Here is a 22,003-nt window from a genome sequence, read left to right on the forward strand (position 1 = left end):
TTTAGGACAGATAAACTTCTCCATCAACATTTCTAAAAGAATAGTAAAAGAAACAAAAATAAAATAGGTTTATACATAAGTTAAATATAAAGAAGTTAAAATCAGAAAGTTCCTACAAATTAGCTTCTTTTTTCTTTTTTCTAAAAGTGTTTATAAAAAAATATATCTAAACATACTCTTCATAACATTGCTTTTAATTTAAAAAATATAATTTTATTTCATGAATGTGATTGTTGATGAGTTGATATGCATTGCAAATGATGGTTGGTTCCAGTTGAAAGAGTTAGTTTTTCTTGATGAATTAAAATTTGAATTTTCGTTGGAAAAAATACCTATATTTAGTATTCATGTTTTGAATAAGATTATTCATTTTATGAAAAAAAAGATTAAATAAATTTACTTGCATGCCTCAACCATAAATTTCACGATAAATGATATAAAAGAATTTAGTAATTAATATATCTTAAAATAGTTTATTTTTGGTATAATTAAGATAAGATAAAAAATACATCAATATATATTTTATAATAAAAGATAAACCAATAATATTTTTTTTAAAATTAAGTTTTTCTACGTAGACATATATCATGTCACTTCATAAATTTAATATGTAATACGTAATACATATTTTTTTATCAGTAAGGACAAAAAAATATGATATTTTTTTTTCTAATATAAAAGGTAAGAGATAACATAAATCTAGAATTTACTACCTAAACATATGTTACGTCACAACATGTGATTCAGTAATAGATAGTTTAAATTATATATATACACGATATCTTAGTAATTCCAATTGATATATACTTTTATTATTTTTATATTTCAACAATTTATGAAATAAAAACAAAATAAAATTATTTATGAGATGATATTAGAAATGCATTAATAACCAATGCAGCGAGCTCTACACGTATCACAGAACGTGGCATAAAAATAAAATATTAAAATAGACATGTAACCCTCGTACGAAAAATAAAAAGAATTTAATGAAAGAGTTTTCTTTCTCCTCCCATCTGAGATCTGCCAGGAATTGCACATTGCAGTGCCTACTTTCACAGATTTAGTCTCTCCCATTTCCCCGACAAAACAAAATTTTTTTTTTTAAAAAAAAGCTTCGGCTACAACAATTGCATATATATACATAATTCATTCCTTCACTGCAATTTTTTCGGGGGATACGTTTGGAATTTGAATCATGTGGGGCACCATTGCCAATTTGAAGGAGAACCTCAACAAGATCGCCCTCGATGTTCATGACGACGACGACGACGACGAAATTTTCCGAGTGTACGGTGCCGGAAGCCCATCCAATGGCGGCAGCTCTGCCGTCTCCGATCGCCGGAGCTCCCACGGCTCCGTCCGTTCCAGATCGGGGATTAGGTCGCCGCTCGCAAACGGCATCGATCATGCCTCTCTTCCTGAGGTCACTCTCTCTCTCTCTCTCTCTCTAGAAGTTGTGTGGTGTGGTGGATTGTGTGTTGTTTATCGAGTGAAGAAAGAGTTTAGCTATTGACCTGTAGCTAGGAAAGCGTGTGAATTTTTTTTATTAGCTTCGGAACCTAATAGTAATAAGGGCGTATCTGGTTCTGCAATGAACTGGGTTTTGGGTTTTAGTTTTGGACAAAACCTAAACACAGTTTGTTAGATGTTTGTGGTGTTTGCCGATCAGAATTGGAGTTTCACCTGAATATTTCCGCATAATCCTTTGTAATGCAAACTTTTACTGTTATGCAGATTAGTGAAATTTCAATTCTAATTGGAAAACAACATAATCAACACCTTAGGAACTATATACAAGTTGAGAAATAGGCTTGTGCATTGAGAGTGTAAAGCAGCACCATTTATGGTAAATTTGCAATGGTTGACGGTGTAAAACTGCCTTACACAGTTACACTGTTAGTACATGACCATTAAAACTAGACTCTATAAGTTTTGTCCATGTCATGTTATTTTTAGACATATTTAAAGATAAAATAAATAACTACTATATGTTCCCTTATTTTTCAATGATTTTTATTCAAAACAAATAAAATGCCTTTTTTGTCTTTCCAACTTTGAGGAAGTTACTTACGATTGTTTTTTTTTATCTCCATAGCATTGTAAACTTGCCTTTCTTTCAAATAGGCATGACAACTTTGAGGGTAGGGAACGGGTTTGACTCTCCCCGCCCCTGCCAAGGATGAAGCGGTTCGGGTTTAGGAGAGGCAAAGATGAAAACTTTAAACTTAACCCATCTCTATCAAGATTTACTCATATATATTTTTAAATAAATCATAGGTTAAATTATTAACTACGTTTTAATGCTAATAATATAAAAAAAATAATAAATAACGAGAATATTAAAAGAAAAGAAACTTAGAAACTAAACTATAGTTTTGGTAAATTTTGTTATGTCAAGTTTAGTATTTAATTATTATCATTATAACTTCAATTATTTCACTATTATGTCTGGGTGAATCCGGGGTAGGGCTTGTGTTCATATCCTTGACCTCGCATTTGTAAAGCGGGAAAACCCAAACGCAATCAAATCAGTTTTCCCCCCATCAAAATCATGTTAGAGGTTAGAAAAACTGGGAAAACTCGAACCCATTAAAGTTGGGTTGGGGTTAGACGGTACCTACTGGTTCTGATTTAATTGTTATGCCTACTTTCACATAAAAATTAGTAGTAGGCTAATCAGTGAAAATTTGCTATTAGTGCTTGAAATTGTAGTGTACTAAATGTCTATATTTTTTAACTTGTTTTTGCCCCTAGAATCCCCTTACTTTAGTAGTGGTAAGGTTAAATAAGATGTCATTTTGTAACTCAAAAGAAAAAAAATGTCACTTCAGTGTTTCTTTAACTTGTTATAGATAGAACAATACAAAGCAGAAATCAAGAAACTTCAAGCATCCGAGGCAGAAATTAAAGCATTGTCAGTTAATTATGCAGCTCTCTTAAAAGAAAAAGAGGTATGGCCATTACTTTCCAGAATATATGTAATTAATGTACATTTAATCTGTAGATTTTTGTTTTCTCCAGTTTAACTTGTTGAAGTTGCACAATTATTTCAGATTCTGCTGAACCAATTTTTAATGTATAAATAACTTGTCTTTTCTGTTTATTTATTGAGCTCATTTCGTTTAACTAAGGTATCTTCTATATCATTTGAAGAACTAGTGTCATATCTTGGTTTTATTTTATGTAACTTTTGTCTTTTGAAATTATCAGATACAAAATGATTAATGTGCTGTCACCCAAAAGATTAAACTTTTGGGCTATGAAACCCAGGTACATATGATATTGGTATAATACATGGATTTGGAAATTTAAAAAAAAAAAGATATGACACTATCAAGATATGCTAACAAAAAAATATATGTGTAACATAAATGCGCAATACTTGTAAAGAGATATTCACATTACTAATTACTCATTAATACATAAACATATGAATAGTCAATAGATGATGAATACAATTTACAGAAGAGATACTTTGGTCATAAATTGTAAGAAAGAATTGTTACATATCATTTGGAAGATAGAAGACAAGCCAAGAGAATCTCCTCCATTTTAACAATAGACACTATCAAGAGCCTTTTAACAGTAAAAAACTACAAATTTACAGAACTGTGTGTTGAGCTTTATCCTTGGAATGTCAGAATTAAAAAAAAATTAATGGATACTTTTTGGATATGTATTGGGACGTATCAAATGCATGTCAGTATCGAATATGTGTCTGACAGTGATACTTTTACATTTTTGGAGTATGTGGACTTCACAGCTTTTGGGATAGTTAATTTGTGACATGCTATCAGAGCCTTTACAACCATGTGGTCTAGAGTTCAATCCTTGTTGCCCTTGTTCTTGTAAACAGAAGTTAAATTTCTGCACCAGGGTAGCCTTGTGCATTTTTTATTCTTAAAGCTCAAAGGGCTGTGAGGGGGCATGTTAAATATGAAGCTATTCATGCACAATTGCACATTCTCCCAATAGCTCAAGCTTCTGCGATAGTTGATTCCTAACAAAAATCTTTATGGACCTTATCTTGGGTCAGTTTAAAATAAAGTGATCTCAGCAACAATGGGCCTTATCTTGTCTTTTAAATGTTAATTTTCTTGAATACAATGCATAATAGATTTTTATCTTAATTACATGGCCTCTTGGAGAAGTTTCATTAATATTCAGGTTCAATTTATCTTAACTACTAATTCATTGTTTTCATTAATGGCCTTTCAGGATCATATTGTTAAATTAAATAAAGAAAATGGCTCACTAAAGCAGAATTTGGAGGCTACAAATGCTGCTCTGCGTGTCTCCAGAATCGAAGGTTCTGGAGCATCTACAAATGGCACTTATACAGTCAAGGTATTCCCATATTCTAATTAAAACTTTATTATGGCAAGTTTAATGTATGTCAACCTGTGCTGGAGGTCCTCCATTATATTTGGTTTCTGGTATTTTATTACCTCCATGTGAAATTTAATAAGCAATGAGGATGTTTGACTGGTAGTGCCATTTGCATTCTCATATTGCAGCTATGATTCAAGTTTGGTTTTTGGGCCTTGAGTTTGAGCAGTACGATAGTATATTTTTCAAATTTGTTCAAAGAAAAGGATCAACAGAATGCCACAAACCTATTCTAAACATGCTTCTTGTTTTATAGATGAGTTGTGGACTTTTGGCTAGAATTATGAGTGGGCAACTGGGCATACAATATAACCTTACTAAAATGCTTTTTCGAGATTCTATTATTATGTGTTATATTGTAAAGTACTAATGTGGCTAATAGTAGTTAGCTATATGTCTTTGATCTTGATAGATAACGAAGAATTCATGTTGTCTACTTTTAAATATTTGTGCAGGGAAGTAGTGATCAGTCACCCAATCAACAGCATAAGTTCAACACTCAACGGAAAAATCGGTATGCTATAAACAATGGAACCATGTCTGCTTTGGAATCTGATGCTATTCAAAGTGAGATGGAAATCAAACATTCAAATTTACAAGGAAATCATCAGGTAATGATACCTTTAATTTCTGGTTGTTCTTAAACAGTGCACCTGCATAAGAAGATTTTCTATTATGTGTTGTTTGTTTATGATATTCCTTGTATATATTGGATTTTGATATATTAGTTTATTGATTTATTGTAAGTCTGTTTTGATTTTCAAGTTTCCCTCGGCATGAAGTGCACCTTCATCTTTTCCCCCAATGGACATAACTTATAATTTGGTTTCTCTGTCTTTATAATGCAAAAAGCTATTATCACATTTTGCTAGCTTATATTTTTATCTTTAGTGATGAGTGAATTTGACAACAGATGTATGAATGCCTTCTAGGAGCTTGGAGATTTGGTTGATGGAAATACCACAGTAGCTGTACAACATGCCCCAGAAATACAGAAGTTGAGGTTAGAACTAGAGCAAGAACATAATCAATTGGCGAACATTCAGCTAAAATTCCAAGGTATTTTTATTTGGCTTTTGGAATGTCTAAATTGTATCTTAACATGTAAATAGAAGTGGCCTAACGTTCTGATTCTGTCTTCAATGTCAGAGGAACAGAGATTCAACAAGTCTTTCCAGGAGGAGCTTAACATATTAAAGTTGGAAAGAGACAGAGTGAGTTATATATATATATATTTTGATGATCATGGTTGCAACATATTTCCTTAATCACACTTAAGAGAGCATCATCTATATCAGTAGTTTAACAGAATAACAAACTGATTGTGTTCAATATAATTTGAAGGAGCATACTTTTGAACCTAAGAGAGCTATGTGAATGAAGCAATAGATGTATATATGGAATGAATGTTACATTTCATTGTTGTGTATTCTGGGACATCTTTTGTGTTTGATACTTTTATCATTGTCTTATTGCTATCAATTCTGTCTTTTCAGTGATGAGACATGCTGTGATGTTAGAGAACTATCAATCAAAAGCTCCAAATAAAATTTTCAGCCTTTTAAAAACACCCTTGCAAATTGTGGCCTTTATTCATTTTACTGTTAAAAGACTCATAATGCACTCATTAAATATTGAACTATATATATATATTTTTTTAAAAAGAATGCTCTAGTATTTAAATAGCTTTTGATGGACACAAAATAATGAGTTTTAGTTTCAAACCAATGGATAGATCAAAGGCATATACAAATCTGCCTTATACCAAAAAAGATTAGAAAAAAATGGCTTGCTGTGTAAATTCAGATAGCAACCCAAATTGAAATTCTTTTATTCTATTTCTGAATAGCAAATAAATTGACATAAACTAAAAGAGAATATGGACAACTTTTACCAATTCTTCAAAATCTTTTCATTTTTTCTTCAGATAATACTATTTTAAACTGATAAGTAATAATTTGATCGTTTTATGGCCTACATTCTAATCTCTTCCATTGCAACATTTGACCAATAAGGGTATTTTCAAGGAATCTTACAATGTTGCTATGCCATAGGCTGGGATATATAGTTTTTGGTTATCTAACTTGTACATATATTATGTTATTGCTTTTGAAGACATCGAAGGAGATGAACAAAATACATAATGAATTGAATGAGAAAGTATCAGAAATAAAGCATCTGGAACTTGAGTTGACAAGACGGGAAAATGAAGGTGGGGTGGCTGTTGATAGCTTAAAAAGACTTATCAAAACCTTAGAGAAGGAAAACACCACACTTAAGGTTGGTATGTATATGCATTACCATATCTTACAGCACCATAAAATGTTTACTATTTTTGTGCTAAAAAACTGATCATGATGCTTTTGTATTATTTTGTTTCTGAAGTGCACTCTAATACGATCCTATTCCCCTTGTTATTAGATGGAAAGGACTGAAATTGAGGCTGAACTTGAAAATAGTAGGAAGTCTTTCACTGATAAAATGATGCTTGATGCTTCACATATTCAGAAAAAAGATTCTAGCAGTGTCGGTGATGTGAGCCAAAACTTAATAGCAATATGTGTTTTACAGGTTATGTATTTAGATCCTTGCTCATAATTATTTTTCTTTTCTTTTTGGGATTGGGCCACTGGCTTTTGGTAACAGATGCCAGAACACTCCAAAAGTTTTCCAGGAAAGGAAGAAATGGAAAGATCCTTACAAAACCTTAGTAAAGATTTGAAGGAAACACAACAGGACAGGGACAAAGTGGTGCAGGAATTGAACCGCCTCAAACAGCATTTACTGGAAAAGGTTTTATTCTTTTTACTAAAGTCTTTATCTTTATTTTCTGAAGTGAACCAATGGTAATTAAGCATGATATTCAAGAGACAAATAATGACTCAAATTGTGTTCATTTTTCATTTGTGCATATCTCATTAATTATATTATATAATATACTTGTGAGATATATTTTTCCTGTGTTAAATTTGACCTGCCTTGTTCATTACTAACTGACCAAAGATAGTCGACTATAGTTTACTATACAATGTTAGAAACTGAATCAAACACTACTAGTTGGTGTATATCTACTGTATCATCCTCTCACAATGAACAATAAAGACTGAAACTATATAAAGATAACACAGGGTATGCGAGAGACCTAGCACTCTCCCTCACTGCCCTCTACTTTTCCTGGCTCTGTCTTCTGCCCAACTCCTTTCTTATAGCCATTCATGTTAACTTTCCCTCCCAACTCCCCTTGATTGCCTTTACTGGAAATGTTATGCAAACAACTCGATTTCTCTTTCTTTTCATGCAATTTGTTAAATTAATCATTCAATTCTCCCAATTGCTTCTCTGCACTCTTTTTATTATGAACCTTAGTTGTAGGTGGTTCTTCAACATACAATTAGACTGACACATTTACTGTATCCATATTGAATTGGACTCTTGTTGATTAGTGATGTCTGATTGATCTTTCAACATTGTCGTTTCAACGATAATATGCAGTATGAAAGCTTATTTTATGTGGTCCTAATGACATCTAAACAGTGCAAACATATGCATTGCAATGATACTTTGTTTAACAACCTTTTAGTTTTCCTAATAGAATGAGGTTTGGTCATGATTTAGTTGCTTTCATTCTGTACTTTAGTTGGATTTGTTTATCTATACTTTGTGTTTCATCTATTTTGCTATCTACTGGAATGTTATAATTTTTTCTCCCTAATTATCCGAGTGAATGATTTCCACTTGCATTTTTCCTGGATAGATTTACTAGATCCGTCTTTCTGAGACATCAATGATGTTTTCCTTACTTATTTATCTAGGCATCTGAAGACTCAGATAAAATGGATGAAGACAGCAAAATCATTGAAGAGCTACGTGATAGCAATAATTATTTAAGGGCTCAAGTATCACATCTTGATAGAACTCTGAAGCAAGCACTTGCAAGTCAAGAGGAGCTGAAGATGGCAAATGATAGTGAAATTCTCAAGTCCAAAGAAGCCATTAATGACCTGAACAAGAAACTAGCAAACTGTATGAGCACTATAGATGCTAAAAATATTGAACTTTTAAATCTACAGACAGCTCTAGGACAGTACTATGCTGAAATTGAAGCCATGGTACAAAAACACATCACTGTATCTTTTTTTAATTATTCATAAATTACTGACAATAATTTGGTTGTTAACACTTGCCCTGTTTTATTTTTTTGGTACAGTTCCTTACATTTTTATATCAATATTTTTTAAAGTCTGTGTGTGCTTGTGTCTTTAGTTATGCTGAGTTAGCTTACTTGCACTATATTTTGTTCCATAGGAGCATTTAGAAAGGGAGTTGGCTCATGCAAGAGAAGAAATAGCTAAGCTTTCTCAACTTTTGAAAGTAAGATTCTTTCTTTCTCTAAACACCATATATGGATCACCTGAATGTGCTCATTACTACTTTATGCTAGTTAGGTTACCAGTGCATTACACAGGCGTTTTAAATTTTTAATAAACAATATTTAGTACATACTTCAATTAGTAGCATTAAAAAAACTTATAATCAAAATATTTAAAAGAGAAACATTAGTTAAAATTAATTTATTGCAAAATAAATCAATGTAGACATAATAAATCTTAATCAAGTATAACCTTTCGAATTATTTGTGTTAAATTTATATACACATAAGTTATTATATTTATTTTAACATGCAATAATTTTTTTAAAGATTTAGAAAGCCTTTAGAATTGTTACTCTCTATCTTTTCCAATATAGTTTTGACTCAGTCCTAATTTGATAAATTTCCTGTTAAATTTTCAAACAAAACTATTTTGGCAATAAACACCTTTCTTCTTTTAGTTTGTTTTTAAGTTTTCAAATTTGTAGTTTCATTAATATTTATTCCTAATTAGTCATCTAAGTTGTTAGATTAGTAAAATATTTTCATGACGGCTAACTCTATTAGTGTCATCAACTTGTGTGGCAAAATGTCGTTGGTACAATGTAGGAACTAGGTAGAATTAATCCCTTAGTGGTGTTGCAGAAGTAGCTTTTAGGAAAACAGTTAATTTGATAACTTGGAGAATTTTTGGAATGCAAAAAAGTTAAAAGAAAAATTTCATTACTCAAAATCTTTATTCATTTGATCTTATCTCACATTGTTCCCGAAATTTTTGCTCAAGTATGTTGGTCTAATAAGGATAAGAAATCAACTTCTTGGCATTCCTGATTTAGTAAGCTGTAGATTGAATGGTTATTGCTATTACCAGGAAGCAGATCACAGAGCAGATGTATCAAGGAATGAAAAAGAAGAAATTTTAGGCAAGCTTTCACAATCTGAGAAGGTGCAAACTGAATGGAGAAGTAGAGTAACCAAGCTTGAGGATGACAATGCCAAATTGAGGAAGGTTCTTGAGCAGAGTATGACACGGTTGAATAGAATGTCGATAGATTCAGATTATCTTGTTGACAGGTTAGCTTGTTTGTGTTCTTAGTATGTTTTTTTTCCAATATTTGCTCGACCATTTCATTTCTAATAAACTGATGAATTTCCTGGAAGGTGCATTTGTCTACTCACTTTTTCTCTTTAATTTCTTATAAGGTTATTGTTGGAATCTTCTAAATAAGATTTTTGGATGGATTTAGACATGGGATAATTTCTGTTATTATGTGAGATAGTAAACTATTATGCTAATCTAAATTGAATTGGTGGCAGGCGCATTGTGATAAAATTACTTGTAACTTATTTTCAGAGAAATCACAGCAGAGAGGTATGAAAATCTTATACTTTTGGTTTCTTTAGTTGCATTTTAGTTTTTACAGGACTGGATCTGGAATGGAACCCAATGTCCTTTATTATGCACAAAATTGTCATAATTCATGTTGCATGTGTATGGATGTGAGGGGAGCTGAGAGCACAAATTCCATGTACTCAGATTTAGTACACCAAATTTCTGATATTTGGTTAGCATTTTAACCAAGTCCCATGTATGGTTAATTAGGGGAAATAATCACCTTATCCTTGACTTTTCTCAGGGAGCAGTAAAAAAAAAGGAAGCTTTTTTACCTTCGAAATAAACTAATCCACAAATCCATGAGGTCTGTGAGAAAAATGATAAGACACATGAAGTATGAATGCAATACTTGTTAATGTCTTAACCTATAAGTATCAACTGGAAAGGTTATGAAATTGTATTCTCCACTTGCATTTGTTTACTTGCAGCTTGTTATGTTTGCTTTCCTTAACTTGTATTGCTGATGTTGGCTGTGTTATTTTATTTGATTTGTGGGATGTTTTGTTTAAATTGATCTTGTGCTTAGCGTTCGTTATATTGGGGACAGGTTTTGGACCTCATGGTTCGCATGCTAGGATTCTCTGATGAGGATAAGCAGAGGATTGGAGGTGCTCAACATGGTTCGGGTAAAGGTGTTGTTCGAGGAGTTCTTGGGCTGCCTAGCCGCTTGGTTGGAGGCCTCTTGGGAGGAAATTCGACTGACACAGCTGCAAATGCAGGATCTGATAACCAGGTGATTTCTTCTCATTTGGTATGACTTTTTTCTCCTTTTGGGGTACGTATGGCTGTTTTTGAACAGAACAGAGAGGCAGATAGCCATTGATGAGAAAATTGAGGGAATAGATTTATATGATTCTATGAAATATGGATTGTTATCTAGTTGCGTACTTGTTAAAATGAAACCAATGATTTTTTTCCTCACTGAACCAATGATTCTAGTGCTTTAGACAATTGAGTTGATTTTTAGTCTTTTTAGTTGTGCGGTTGTGCCTTAACATTGAACATCTTCCTTATTTATACCAGCAGATGCTTTGTAAGTTCTGCTTACGTTTCTTCTTGCAGTCTTTTGCAGATTTGTGGGTTGATTTTCTTCTCAAGGAAACAGAAGAAAGAGAGAAGAGAGAATCATCAGAAAATACAGGTAAAGCCATGGAAAATTCTTCCGATAAAAGTCCTTATACTATCCCTGTCACTCCACCATTTTCCAATCGGAGGTTTGATGCTGGAACACCATCTGCTTTTCAAATTACTCCAACAAATCAAAACATCAGTCGTCCCCCTCGTGGTTATTTTCAGCATTCTGAACATTTTGATTCTGAGTTCTCAACAGTTCCTCTTACATCATCTGATGGTAAAACTACTAGTTCAAACCAGCATCCGAGATACTGAATATACATTGGAGTACCCAATTAAACAAATGTATATATCATTGTTTGTTCAATTAATTCTTTCACATTCAAAATGAGTCTCTTTTTCACCTAAGGGGGTACGGGGAACTTTTAAAGTTTTTACTTTCCATTGCCTTCGGCATCTCGTTTGATTTGACGTATATAATTTGGGAATTTTGGAAGATGTAGATGTCATATAATATCGTTCCCATTGCTTTACTGCATATAATACAATTCTATACTTGAACCAATTAGCAGCTATAATATATTCTCTATTTTGTGATGCATATTCTCTATTTGTCAATGGTCCTGATGTTATAACTTTTTATGCTAGGAAAATAGCGAGCTTAAAATTTAATATTTATATTTTATACATCTTGATTCAAGAAAAATGATTGTGACTGTATTTGGTATCAATTGCTGTGGTTGGAAAAACCAAAGCCGGGGATTTGCTGTATCTAATTGAAAATGGTTTAAGTATAGTCCTTTAAGTTTTCAATTTGTGTGCTATACCGTATTTGTTTCTATTTTTTTTTATCATCTTGAAATCATTCTAAAGAATTCAGAATTGAGGAGTTTTATGTTAGCTCTTCATGAAAATATGGGGTTATATGTAACCGTAGATCCTCCCTATAGTAAATGTTTTGTTAGGCCTTAGGCCCTCATGTGAATTAAAAAAAAGTTTGAGGAGATTATAGTTAGTTAGACCAACTTTTATCATACAAAAACTCAATTAATTTTTCGTACCTTTATGTATCATTTGTAGTAATTTTCCTTATACACTAGGCTTATAATAGAATTATTTTCTTGCAAATTTAAGATACTGACATGGATTAAGGTTAACATGCATTTGCTTTATAGGGTGCAAAATAGACTCTTATTGGGGTTTGGTATTTGGATGTTAATATTCAAACGTAATAAATAAATAAAAAATAAATTTAAAGGAAAAAATTTCTTGGCAACCCAACTGATCAACCACCTGCTTAGAACTAGCCACCCTTAATTTGTGATTTAATCTTATACTTTATTATTATGTTTCTTGCCTCGTTTGTTATTTTTGTATTAATTATAAAATTATTATGATATTGTTAAGATTTTACTTAGTTTGCCATATTGATAATTGGATTGATCAATGTAATAGTTTAGCAAAATATTATGTTTATATGAAATATTTAGGGGAGGACGTAGAGAGGAAATGTGTGATTACTTCTAGTGTTATGAAATATTAAGTTTATATGAAATAAATTATTTTTTTAAAGGGAAATGAATAAATTAAGTTAAATATTGTTTAAGGGAATTGTTTATAACAAAAAAACTATCGTTTAAAATAAAATAAAAATAATCATTTTTTGTTTAAAAGAATATAGTTATTAATATTTTTACTGTTTAAAATATTTTAAAAAAAATAAATAAAATAACAACTATTCTATTTTTTTGCTTAAAATAAAAATAAAGTTAATATGCTTTGAAGTCTTTTCTTCTAATCTATATTTTATTTTTTAATGAGTCATTGAAAAGTTTTCGTTATTGAAATTTTTATATTATATTTTCAACAATTATTTATTGTATTTGTCAAATGGACAGCTTTTTCCTAATCTACAATTTATTATCATATGATTCTTTGAAATTTTTTTATTATTGCATCAATTAATGTATTTAATGTTCAACATTAAATTAAATTATTTAACACCAGTGATTTTCAATCATTGAAAAGTCTTAAACATTTATATTTAATCTTTTTACAGAAATCGAGTGACCTTGATTGTTGTCATATTTAAAATATTATAATAATAACAAAAATATTTACACTTATATTCGTAATATATTCTTGTAATGTATTATGTAATATTGCAAATGTGTAATATTTTAAATATTATATATTGTAATGTATTATTTTTTAAGTTATTTATGCTTTATTTTTTGTGTTTTTTTATATATTAACAAGTCTCAAATGAGGCATATAATGGAAAAAAGGAAAGTGAAATTGCATAGAACTATAGTAGAAAAATAAAATGGATAATCTTTAAAAAAAAATAATTTTCTCACTTTTATGTTTAATTAGAAAAAAAATATAAAAATGATTTAAATATATTTTAAAGATTTTTTAAATGATAAATTTATTTCTAAATTTAAATTATTAAAGTAAAAATGTGTAGATTAAAAAAATTAAAGATATGTAAAAATTTAATTAAAGCAAATTATATTTAAAATTACTTTAATTCAATCAAAAGTCGAATAAAGTCTCATTTTTTAATTTAATTTTTCTCTTCACTCTATATAATTATTTAAACTTTATTAACTATTTTGTTTATTAATATGTTTTAAAATATAATCAATGAATAAAATTATTTTTTCATTAAAGACATTATATTTAATATTTTACCAATACATACTTATTATTATTTTAGTAAAAAAAATTTAAAAGAGATTGTCAAATATAATAAACTATTAATGGTATTATTATTAAAAAAAACATAAGGCGAATGCATTAAAATAATGCTCACATTTAATACTCAAGATTTTAACTTCTTTTTTATGCCGTCCTATATTTGTCAAGAGTAGAAATATTTTATTCAATATTATGCATTAAATAAATTTAATTAATTAAAAAATGCCTTTAATTGAAAATATTAAAAATTATTAATCAATTTATGTTTTTCTAATAAAATAGGTTGACACTAATATATATATATATATATATATATATATATATATATATATATATATATATATATATATAATGTAACATTAGTAAACTAATTTTTTTTAATTCCATTATGGTTTTAATGGTAAATTTAATTATTTGTAGCAAACAAAATTGATCTTACTATATTATATAAATAAAATATATAAAAATTAATAGATGAATAAATTGTTAAAGTATACTATAATTTAAAAATTATATTAATATGCATTTTAATTTGGTTACTTCTAAATTTTTTATAAGAAAAAATAATTAAAAGTAAATCTTTTTTAAATACATAGAAAAGTTGAAAATAATTTTTCATAATTTATTTAAAATAAAACTTAAGAATATAAATTAAGAGATAAAATTATATTATTAATAGACATCTGTAATTTTATTTTTGTAAACTAATTTTTATACACTAGAAAAAGTTATATCATCATTGATAAGCTAGTAATTAAAAGTCATTGATATTTGATATACTACATGAATATTGACACTATTATACAAATTTTATACTTCATACATGAATATTTGTCAATGTGTTATAAAATGGATGTGTAAAAACCTTTTGCATTGTAAAAATTAATTACAGTATTTGTCTTTTTGCTTTTCTCAATCAATCATAAAGATTTCAAAGTTATAATGTTAATCCTAACACTTAATTTTTGGTTATCAAATTATTTTAAAAACTTCAATTTGATCTTCAAAGTTTTTAAAATGTCTCATTTTAATTATTTCTATCCGATTCAATTGATGTTGTTACAATTATAACTTCTAACGGTTCTGATCTTCAAATAATAATGATTTTTAACATTTACTATATTTATTTATTTTTTAAAAAAATAGCACCGCACGACACAAAAAGGACTTTAAAATTCGAAACCTGACGCTGTCATCCAAACTTTGTATACACATGTCAAAAATCCAATTCTGATCGAAAGTAATAAGCACATCCAAAACTCACGCAATTGACTGATGTGTTTGCATTTGTCACAGATGTGTTTCTGCAGCTGTGTTATTGTCATTATCAACTTTCCAGCCTTGGTATTCTTCACCCGCCCACCACCTGCTTGTAATATATCCTCTCATACAAATTCTCATCCTTCATTCACCCAATCACCATCAAACTCCTTCCACGCAAAAACCTGCTAAACACAATATAAAGCAACCCGTCCCACATATAAAATACGTCACTTTCTTCTATAAATGCATACATCCTTTTGGATTTCACGCAGAATCTGATAGGGGGAAATCATTTTATTTTTTTTAAATGATAATAAATATAATTACAGTTAATCCTAAATAGAAGATAAATTAAGCTAATCCTAAATCACTAGAAAATTAAACGACAAATTTTTCTTGTGAGTCATGGTATGAAGATAACATCACCTTGAATAGATGACATTTTCACTCGATTTAAAATAATATCATGAATCACACTAACTCTAGAATCATCATGCAACGAACAAAACAACAAACGCCCAAATTTTTTATCAAAGAAAAGAAAAATGCTGACAATTAACATAAATATTTTTTGCTTACAAATTAATTACCCATTGAAGAGTACAAGTCTAACAAACAATGTAATCAGCAAAATCGACATGCTTGTAGCAAAATCAAAAGGTTACATCTTGAAGCTAAAACCATGAATACCACACCCGCCTAAAAGAAAATCCAAAACAATGCTTGGTGTATGGTTTAAAAGAAACGAGGCTCTAGAAAATAGAAAAGACTCAAGTGGAGCCTCCTATTTTTGTTCTTGAGAATACAAATGCTTAAACACTAAGCTAACTTCTTCCCTTTCAATGGGCCTTTCGGGATCTTATTCAAGACCTTTTCGTCAAACACAGCATACTGCTTCTTGAACTCGATGAGTGCCTTCTCTGCCAGAGGGTCTATCTTATCCTCATACTTGTCATAGATGACAGGAACCGTATGCAACAAAACAAAGACTGCAAATGAAGATTATGGAAATCAGTAAATTGCATAGTTCATATTCATAACTATCAAAACATTATTATAAATAAAACGAGAATAGTTGTTCTTACCAATGTAGAACAAGGTCAAGAAATTGCACCAGCTCCCCACAATTGATATAATCCACGTCCCAACAATAATCTAGCATAGATCAACAACGGAGTGTTCAGTAAAAGACAATGGCATGGAAACAATAATTCAATTCTTACTGAAGGAATGTTTAAATCCCAAGTCAACATCTTGGGATATTTAACTTAAGTGATTAACACTTTTAGCACATATATTTCATGAAGATTATATAAGCAAAAAATAACATTTAATGTGCATGAATGAAATTAGAAGTTTGCAGGAAATATACAATGAGAAATGTCTTCAAATCTCTTCCAGAACCAATAGCATGCAAGGCAGCAAATCCACGGTTGATTTCAATTGTCAATGCAGATGCGAATTGGCGAATTGGTTCTTCAGGGAGATGAACGGTTGGGATGCAAGGCGGTGCCCTGCGACAATAATAATGGATATTACATGCAAATTGGTTAGAAAAAAACATAGCTTGTATGCAACTATGCCTTGGTTCAATAGATTAATGAGTCCCGGAGTCTTACTTGTGAATAAAGGTATGGGCATTGGACCACAAAAACAAAACTGCAAGCACCAGAATCGAAATGTGACAAACTAGAGTAAGCAGGTGATATTCAAGCAACTCAAAAAAGATCCAAACAGCAGTGGCTACACCAAGTACACTAGCAGATATCTTCTTGTTCCTCCACAAGAGCACATCAGCAGCTGCAATTGAAGATTAGGAAAAATAAAAAATAAAGACCAGTTAGTTGGTTACAGGTTAAAAATTAAAATAAAGTAATTCTAATTTCAATTAATTTAGGGATTATTTTGTTCAGATTTTTTATTTAAAAAAAGCTAATTTATGTTTGTTCACAATTATAAAAATCACTTTATTTAAAAACGTAACTGGTTTTTTGAGAAGCTATTCAATAGCTTCTGATTTTAAAAAACATTAAATTATTTTTTATGATTTTGAAAAGCTGAAACAAACACATTAATTTTTATTAAAAAATTAATAAATGGTTTTTTTTAATGAAAAAGCTGCGTAACGAACATGCCCAAAAATCAAGTCTCACTTCTCAGGAAGTAAATCACAACAAATAAACTAGAGTTGTTTATGTAAAATGCAATATAGCAGCAGCGTTCAGTCAGGCATTGAAAATATGACACAAGTTATGCCCATTACAAAGATATCTTCGATCTATATGTAAAAACGACAAATTGATTGATGGGAATGCCATACACAAAAAGGATTCAATCAATAAATAATCGCAATGAAAAATGTTATTAGAGAACCAAACAAAATGCTCTTCAGATTCAGTATCAGTGAATTTTGGACACTAAAAGATTTGAAATCCAATATCATGCTTAAGTGAACTCGAATTCCTCTTCCAAATAATAAGGCAGCATTCAAAACCTACTTTTCCAGCATCGACATAAACAAACCTTCAAACACATTATTAACTCGACTTCCTAATAATTTTGTTTTTAAAAAAATCCTGAGATATTTAACAAAATGTAGCATCATTTAAAATCAACTTAACACAGATCAGCGAATCATATATATAGAGGACTCCACTAAATCATCTCTCATCACAGATCTAACGAAAACTCAAGTAAACTAAACAGTGTCCATAAGAGAGAGAAAACGATAGTGAGAGAGAGAGAGAGAGAGAGAAATTCATACGTTTTCCACCGCCGAGGACGGAGTGAACTGGCTTCTCCCTTCCAAAGAGGCGGAAAACCTTTTCCTTAATTGACGAAGTTTCCTTTTTCTCCGAATCGGAATCGGAGGAAGAGGAAGAGTCGTGGTGGCCGTGAATCTTCTCGGCAATCTTGTCAAGCAGCGATTCACCGCTCGCCGGCGCCGCCGTGTGCTCCGATTCATCCGCCATTGTCTCCGAAAAAAACCCTAAATCGTCGAACGCGGTTACAGGGATCGAAAGCTCTTTCTTCGCTTTCGGCTGGTGCTGAGGGCAGGTAGTAGTAGCGTGCTATGCGCTCGGTGTCGCCTTTTATTGTGTTGCGCATAACGAGGTTCGGGTCCCGAAGCTCAGGTTCGGGACACATTTGAATCTGGCACGAGTAATAGGTTAGAGGGAAGAAAGAAGAGACGCCGTTTGAGTTTTGATGCGGTCGAGGTTTCTGCGCGCCGTTGAAATTGACGGTGTTTTCTGTTCAAAATCTATATGCTGCAATTAAATTTTGAAATTAAAATACAATTAAAGTTTACTGACACATTTTTAAAAAAAGCATATTAGTTAGGAAATAATATTTTTTAATATAATATTTTGAGTTTTTTTATTTTTTATTTTTTATTAAAATTTTATTTTGATAGTTCATCCTTCAAGTTCCAGTTCTTACGGATCATTATTATCTGACTTATATTTTAGTTGCTTAGTTTGTGTTGGTTTTTTGTTCTTCTCATAGCAAAAAAAATTAAAATTAAAATTTTAAAAAAAGCGGTGCTTGCCACGTTCTTACTTGACTTGTATTTTAGTTACTTAATTTGCGTTGTTTTTTTTTTCTTCCCTTTATACCAAAAAATTATTAAAATTAAAATACAATTAAAGTTTACTGGCCGTCTGAAATACAACTTTTATGTTGCAATAGCTTATTAGTTGAGGAGTAATTTTGAATATAATGTTTTGAGTATTTTTAACATTTTCTATTAAAATTAAAATTTTCTATTAATAATTCACATAATTAAGGTTGGTGTTTTAGGTAATACTTATTTTTTTAAGTAAAAATATACTAAAATAAAAAATATCTATAACTAATTAATTAGTTGTAATTTTATTTTGATGATTCACATAATTAAGGTTGATATTATAGGTAATACTGATTATTTAAGTATAAATTTATTTTTAATTAAAATTTTACTAAAAATACAAGAAATATCATGTTAAAAAAATTGTTCCTTAATTAATTTGATTTTTTATAATAAAAATAAATCATTTTCTCTGTCTTATACCAAAGTAGATAATCAAAATGGTTCGTTAATGTATTTTAAATTAAATATGAATAAATAAATATAGGCTATTATGTCATAAGTCCGAGTATAATTTAACTTTGATATTTAACATATTTAACTAATGAAAAAAATATAATTAAAAACAAATATTTTATTGAGATGATTAGATAATTTTTTTGATAAAATTAATTATTAATTTTATTAATGAATATTTTGTATAAGATTAATATTATGGTCTCAACAAAATAAAGGTATCATAAAAAATATTTATTTTTTAAATATTTTAAAGTGATAAATAATTTAAAATAAATTATTTCAACAATAAATAGCGAGAGAGTAATTTTAAAATTGGAAATTATGCAAATTTATTGGTCTCTTTCTTATAGAGAAATAGAAAAGAGAAAAAAGTCTTCTATCAAAGAAAAAAAGAAGTCACTGGTTGTCAGAGAATTAGTGACGTATAGAGTCACAGTCACTGATGGCGGTGGATGCTTTTGAAAAGTAGTGACCGACAATATAAAATGTTGTGGGACAAGTGGCGGCTACCAATTGGGACAAATCACTGACTTGGGGTTATGGACGGCTCATCCTTTATGCAAATCACAAATACTAACAAAATGCCAAATACACTCCTCATGATTTATATTTGGTTAAATACTCAATTTAAGTTAAACAACTAAAGAAAAATTCAATTTAAAACATAATTTTAAAAATTAAACCGATAATCGATCCAATCAATACACTGAATCATTGAATTAATGATCAAACCAATAAATTATTAATTAAATCATATATGATCCCATCTTTATTAAAATAACTTGTCATAAAAAAAACACACATATATTGATATTGATATATATATATATATATAAATTATAAATAGTGTACATGGTATTTATATTGAATATGTTAAAGCTAAAGATAATTATTTAAGTTGGTTTAATAGAAAAAGTGCTCTTGGCATTTTCAGTCTTTTATTTGAACAATATATAGCATGCATCGTGTATATTTCAAATTTGTTATTAATTATATTAGTTAATTAGCTCACTTCGTTTAGTGGCCAAGTTGGCTTACCTCTTCTTTGAGGTACTGGTTTTGCATCGAATCTTGTCTAATTGATTACATAATTGATTGATGTGTTTGCTAATCCAATTATATCTTCGATGATGAATTCTAGTGATTTTAATTTATAAAAGTCATGATTTTTAACATTCAATATATTTTGACATGTTGTGATGTTAGGGATCATTTAGTGGTAAACACTTATTCTTCCTTTCTTGAATTCCATTTTTGTTTTCGCATAAAACATTCATGGGAGCTCATAAAAAACTTTATATTTTTTGTTTTTTATTTTATTTGTGATCATTTTTAGGTTTTGATAGATGTTATTGTGATGGACTTGTTATTGGAGTGGAGGATAACTTTTCCCTTAGATCCAAAACTCATTTTTTTCTCATGATTCTTTACAAATTTCTCTTTTTGGTTATATAGAGGTAAGAAAAATTTTAATTTGATTCGATTAATGCCTTGATTATGTGATTTATACTTGAAATGATGATGTTTTTAGTGTCATGTGTTGGATTTGATGGAAATCTAATTAGATTTGATTTGGGATGTATGAGTTTTTGAAAAACTTCAAAAATTGAAGTTTGGGAAAAGAGGATGAAACAATTTGGAATTTGTTCTACATATTTCTAGTTGGGCATAACTTTTGGCTTGTTAGAATTTAATTTTTGAAAATATTATCTTTGGAGTGTTCTGGTTAGGCTGTGTGTTTGTTGGTTCGCTTAGGTAAAGTTAGTTTTTGAAAATGTTGACTCTAGAATGTTGAGGTTGAACTGTGATTTTGGCTCGTTTGGCTAGAATTCTTTAGTTTTTAAAAATGTTATCTTTGGAATGTTCTTGTTTGGGCTATGATTTTGGCTTGTTGGGCTAAATGTTATGGTTGGGTTGTGATTTGGGCTTACTAGGTTAGAATCTAGTTATTGTGGAAATTTTCTTGAAATTCTTCATTTTTTGCGATTCAATGACTTTAAAAATGTTTACGCAAGTGTAATAGGTTTATTTATACGATGATTATGTTGTTCTTGAAGTGTTTATATTATGTTGAGGTGGTTGAATTGTTGTTACTATATTTATGTTTGATGAATTGAATGTATTATTGTTGAGATTGTCATATTATTGATTGAGGTGGTTATATTTGTTGTGGAGAATAATATCTAATATTGAGAATGTCGTATACTTGATGATTTGAATGTGAATTTGGTATTGGAATTGTCTCTATGTGTGGAAAAAAAGTTTGATATGTCCTTTGGGAATGTTCTTTATATTATTATTATTTAAAATGATATATTTGGGAAGATGAGTTTCACATCAGAATTTCACCTTACTAAAGCGAGCCAGAAGTCTCGCCTAATGGGATATCTTTTTAAGTATCATCCATATGTTTTGACTTTGAATAACATGTCACAGTGTTGATAAATACCTTCCTAGAGGATCAGTAACTCTTTTAGTGTATATGAGATGGATTGTTGTTGTGATAAAACTTGATTTCTTGAAACAAACCATGAGTGGGATGGTGGGTACGAAGGTGTCATATATCAAACCTCAAGGAATCCAAGTTTAAATGTTGTTGTTTGTGAATAGACACGTAAGTTGAAAATGGTTAATGAGGTGCTCATATAGGATGATGTGAGTATGTTGTCACGTGGTACTGTTCTAAGCCTTCATTCTCCAAAAGATGATTTGCATTGTA

The 22,003-nt window shown here is 29.9% G+C and overlaps 2 protein-coding genes across 3 annotated transcripts; one reads left to right on the forward strand and one right to left on the reverse strand.

The window, feature by feature from the left end:
- Positions 1 to 977: 977 nt before the first annotated feature.
- LOC100808518 (golgin candidate 3) lies at positions 978 to 11,832 on the forward strand. Of its 2 annotated transcripts, none has more exons than XM_041010749.1 (15): positions 978 to 1,426; positions 2,856 to 2,954; positions 4,222 to 4,350; positions 4,848 to 5,003; positions 5,325 to 5,451; positions 5,542 to 5,606; positions 6,508 to 6,672; positions 6,814 to 6,927; positions 7,039 to 7,185; positions 8,205 to 8,501; positions 8,698 to 8,763; positions 9,633 to 9,835; positions 10,079 to 10,133; positions 10,705 to 10,890; positions 11,230 to 11,832. In XM_041010749.1, the coding sequence occupies exons 1-15, from the start codon at positions 1,199 to 1,201 to the stop codon at positions 11,620 to 11,622; spliced, it is 2,430 nt and encodes an 809-aa protein (XP_040866683.1). In that variant the 5' UTR covers positions 978 to 1,198; the 3' UTR covers positions 11,623 to 11,832. The 2 variants fall into 2 exon arrangements, with proteins under 2 accessions (XP_040866683.1, XP_006598924.1); XM_006598861.4 differs by having other exon boundaries at positions 979 to 1,426; positions 11,220 to 11,832.
- Positions 11,833 to 15,720: 3,888 nt separating this feature from the next.
- LOC100796111 (reticulon-like protein B5-like) lies at positions 15,721 to 18,259 on the reverse strand. Its single transcript, NM_001254438.2, has 5 exons — positions 17,962 to 18,259; positions 16,817 to 16,997; positions 16,570 to 16,711; positions 16,283 to 16,352; positions 15,721 to 16,186 (listed from the first exon to the last, which is right to left on the reverse strand). The coding sequence occupies exons 1-5, from the start codon at positions 18,167 to 18,169 to the stop codon at positions 16,017 to 16,019; spliced, it is 771 nt and encodes a 256-aa protein (NP_001241367.1). The 5' UTR covers positions 18,170 to 18,259; the 3' UTR covers positions 15,721 to 16,016.
- Positions 18,260 to 22,003: the final 3,744 nt, after the last annotated feature.

The sequence above is a fragment of the Glycine max genome, chromosome 16 (genome assembly GCF_000004515.6).
Source record: "Glycine max cultivar Williams 82 chromosome 16, Glycine_max_v4.0, whole genome shotgun sequence".
NCBI classification, from domain to species: Eukaryota; Viridiplantae; Streptophyta; class Magnoliopsida; order Fabales; family Fabaceae; genus Glycine; species Glycine max.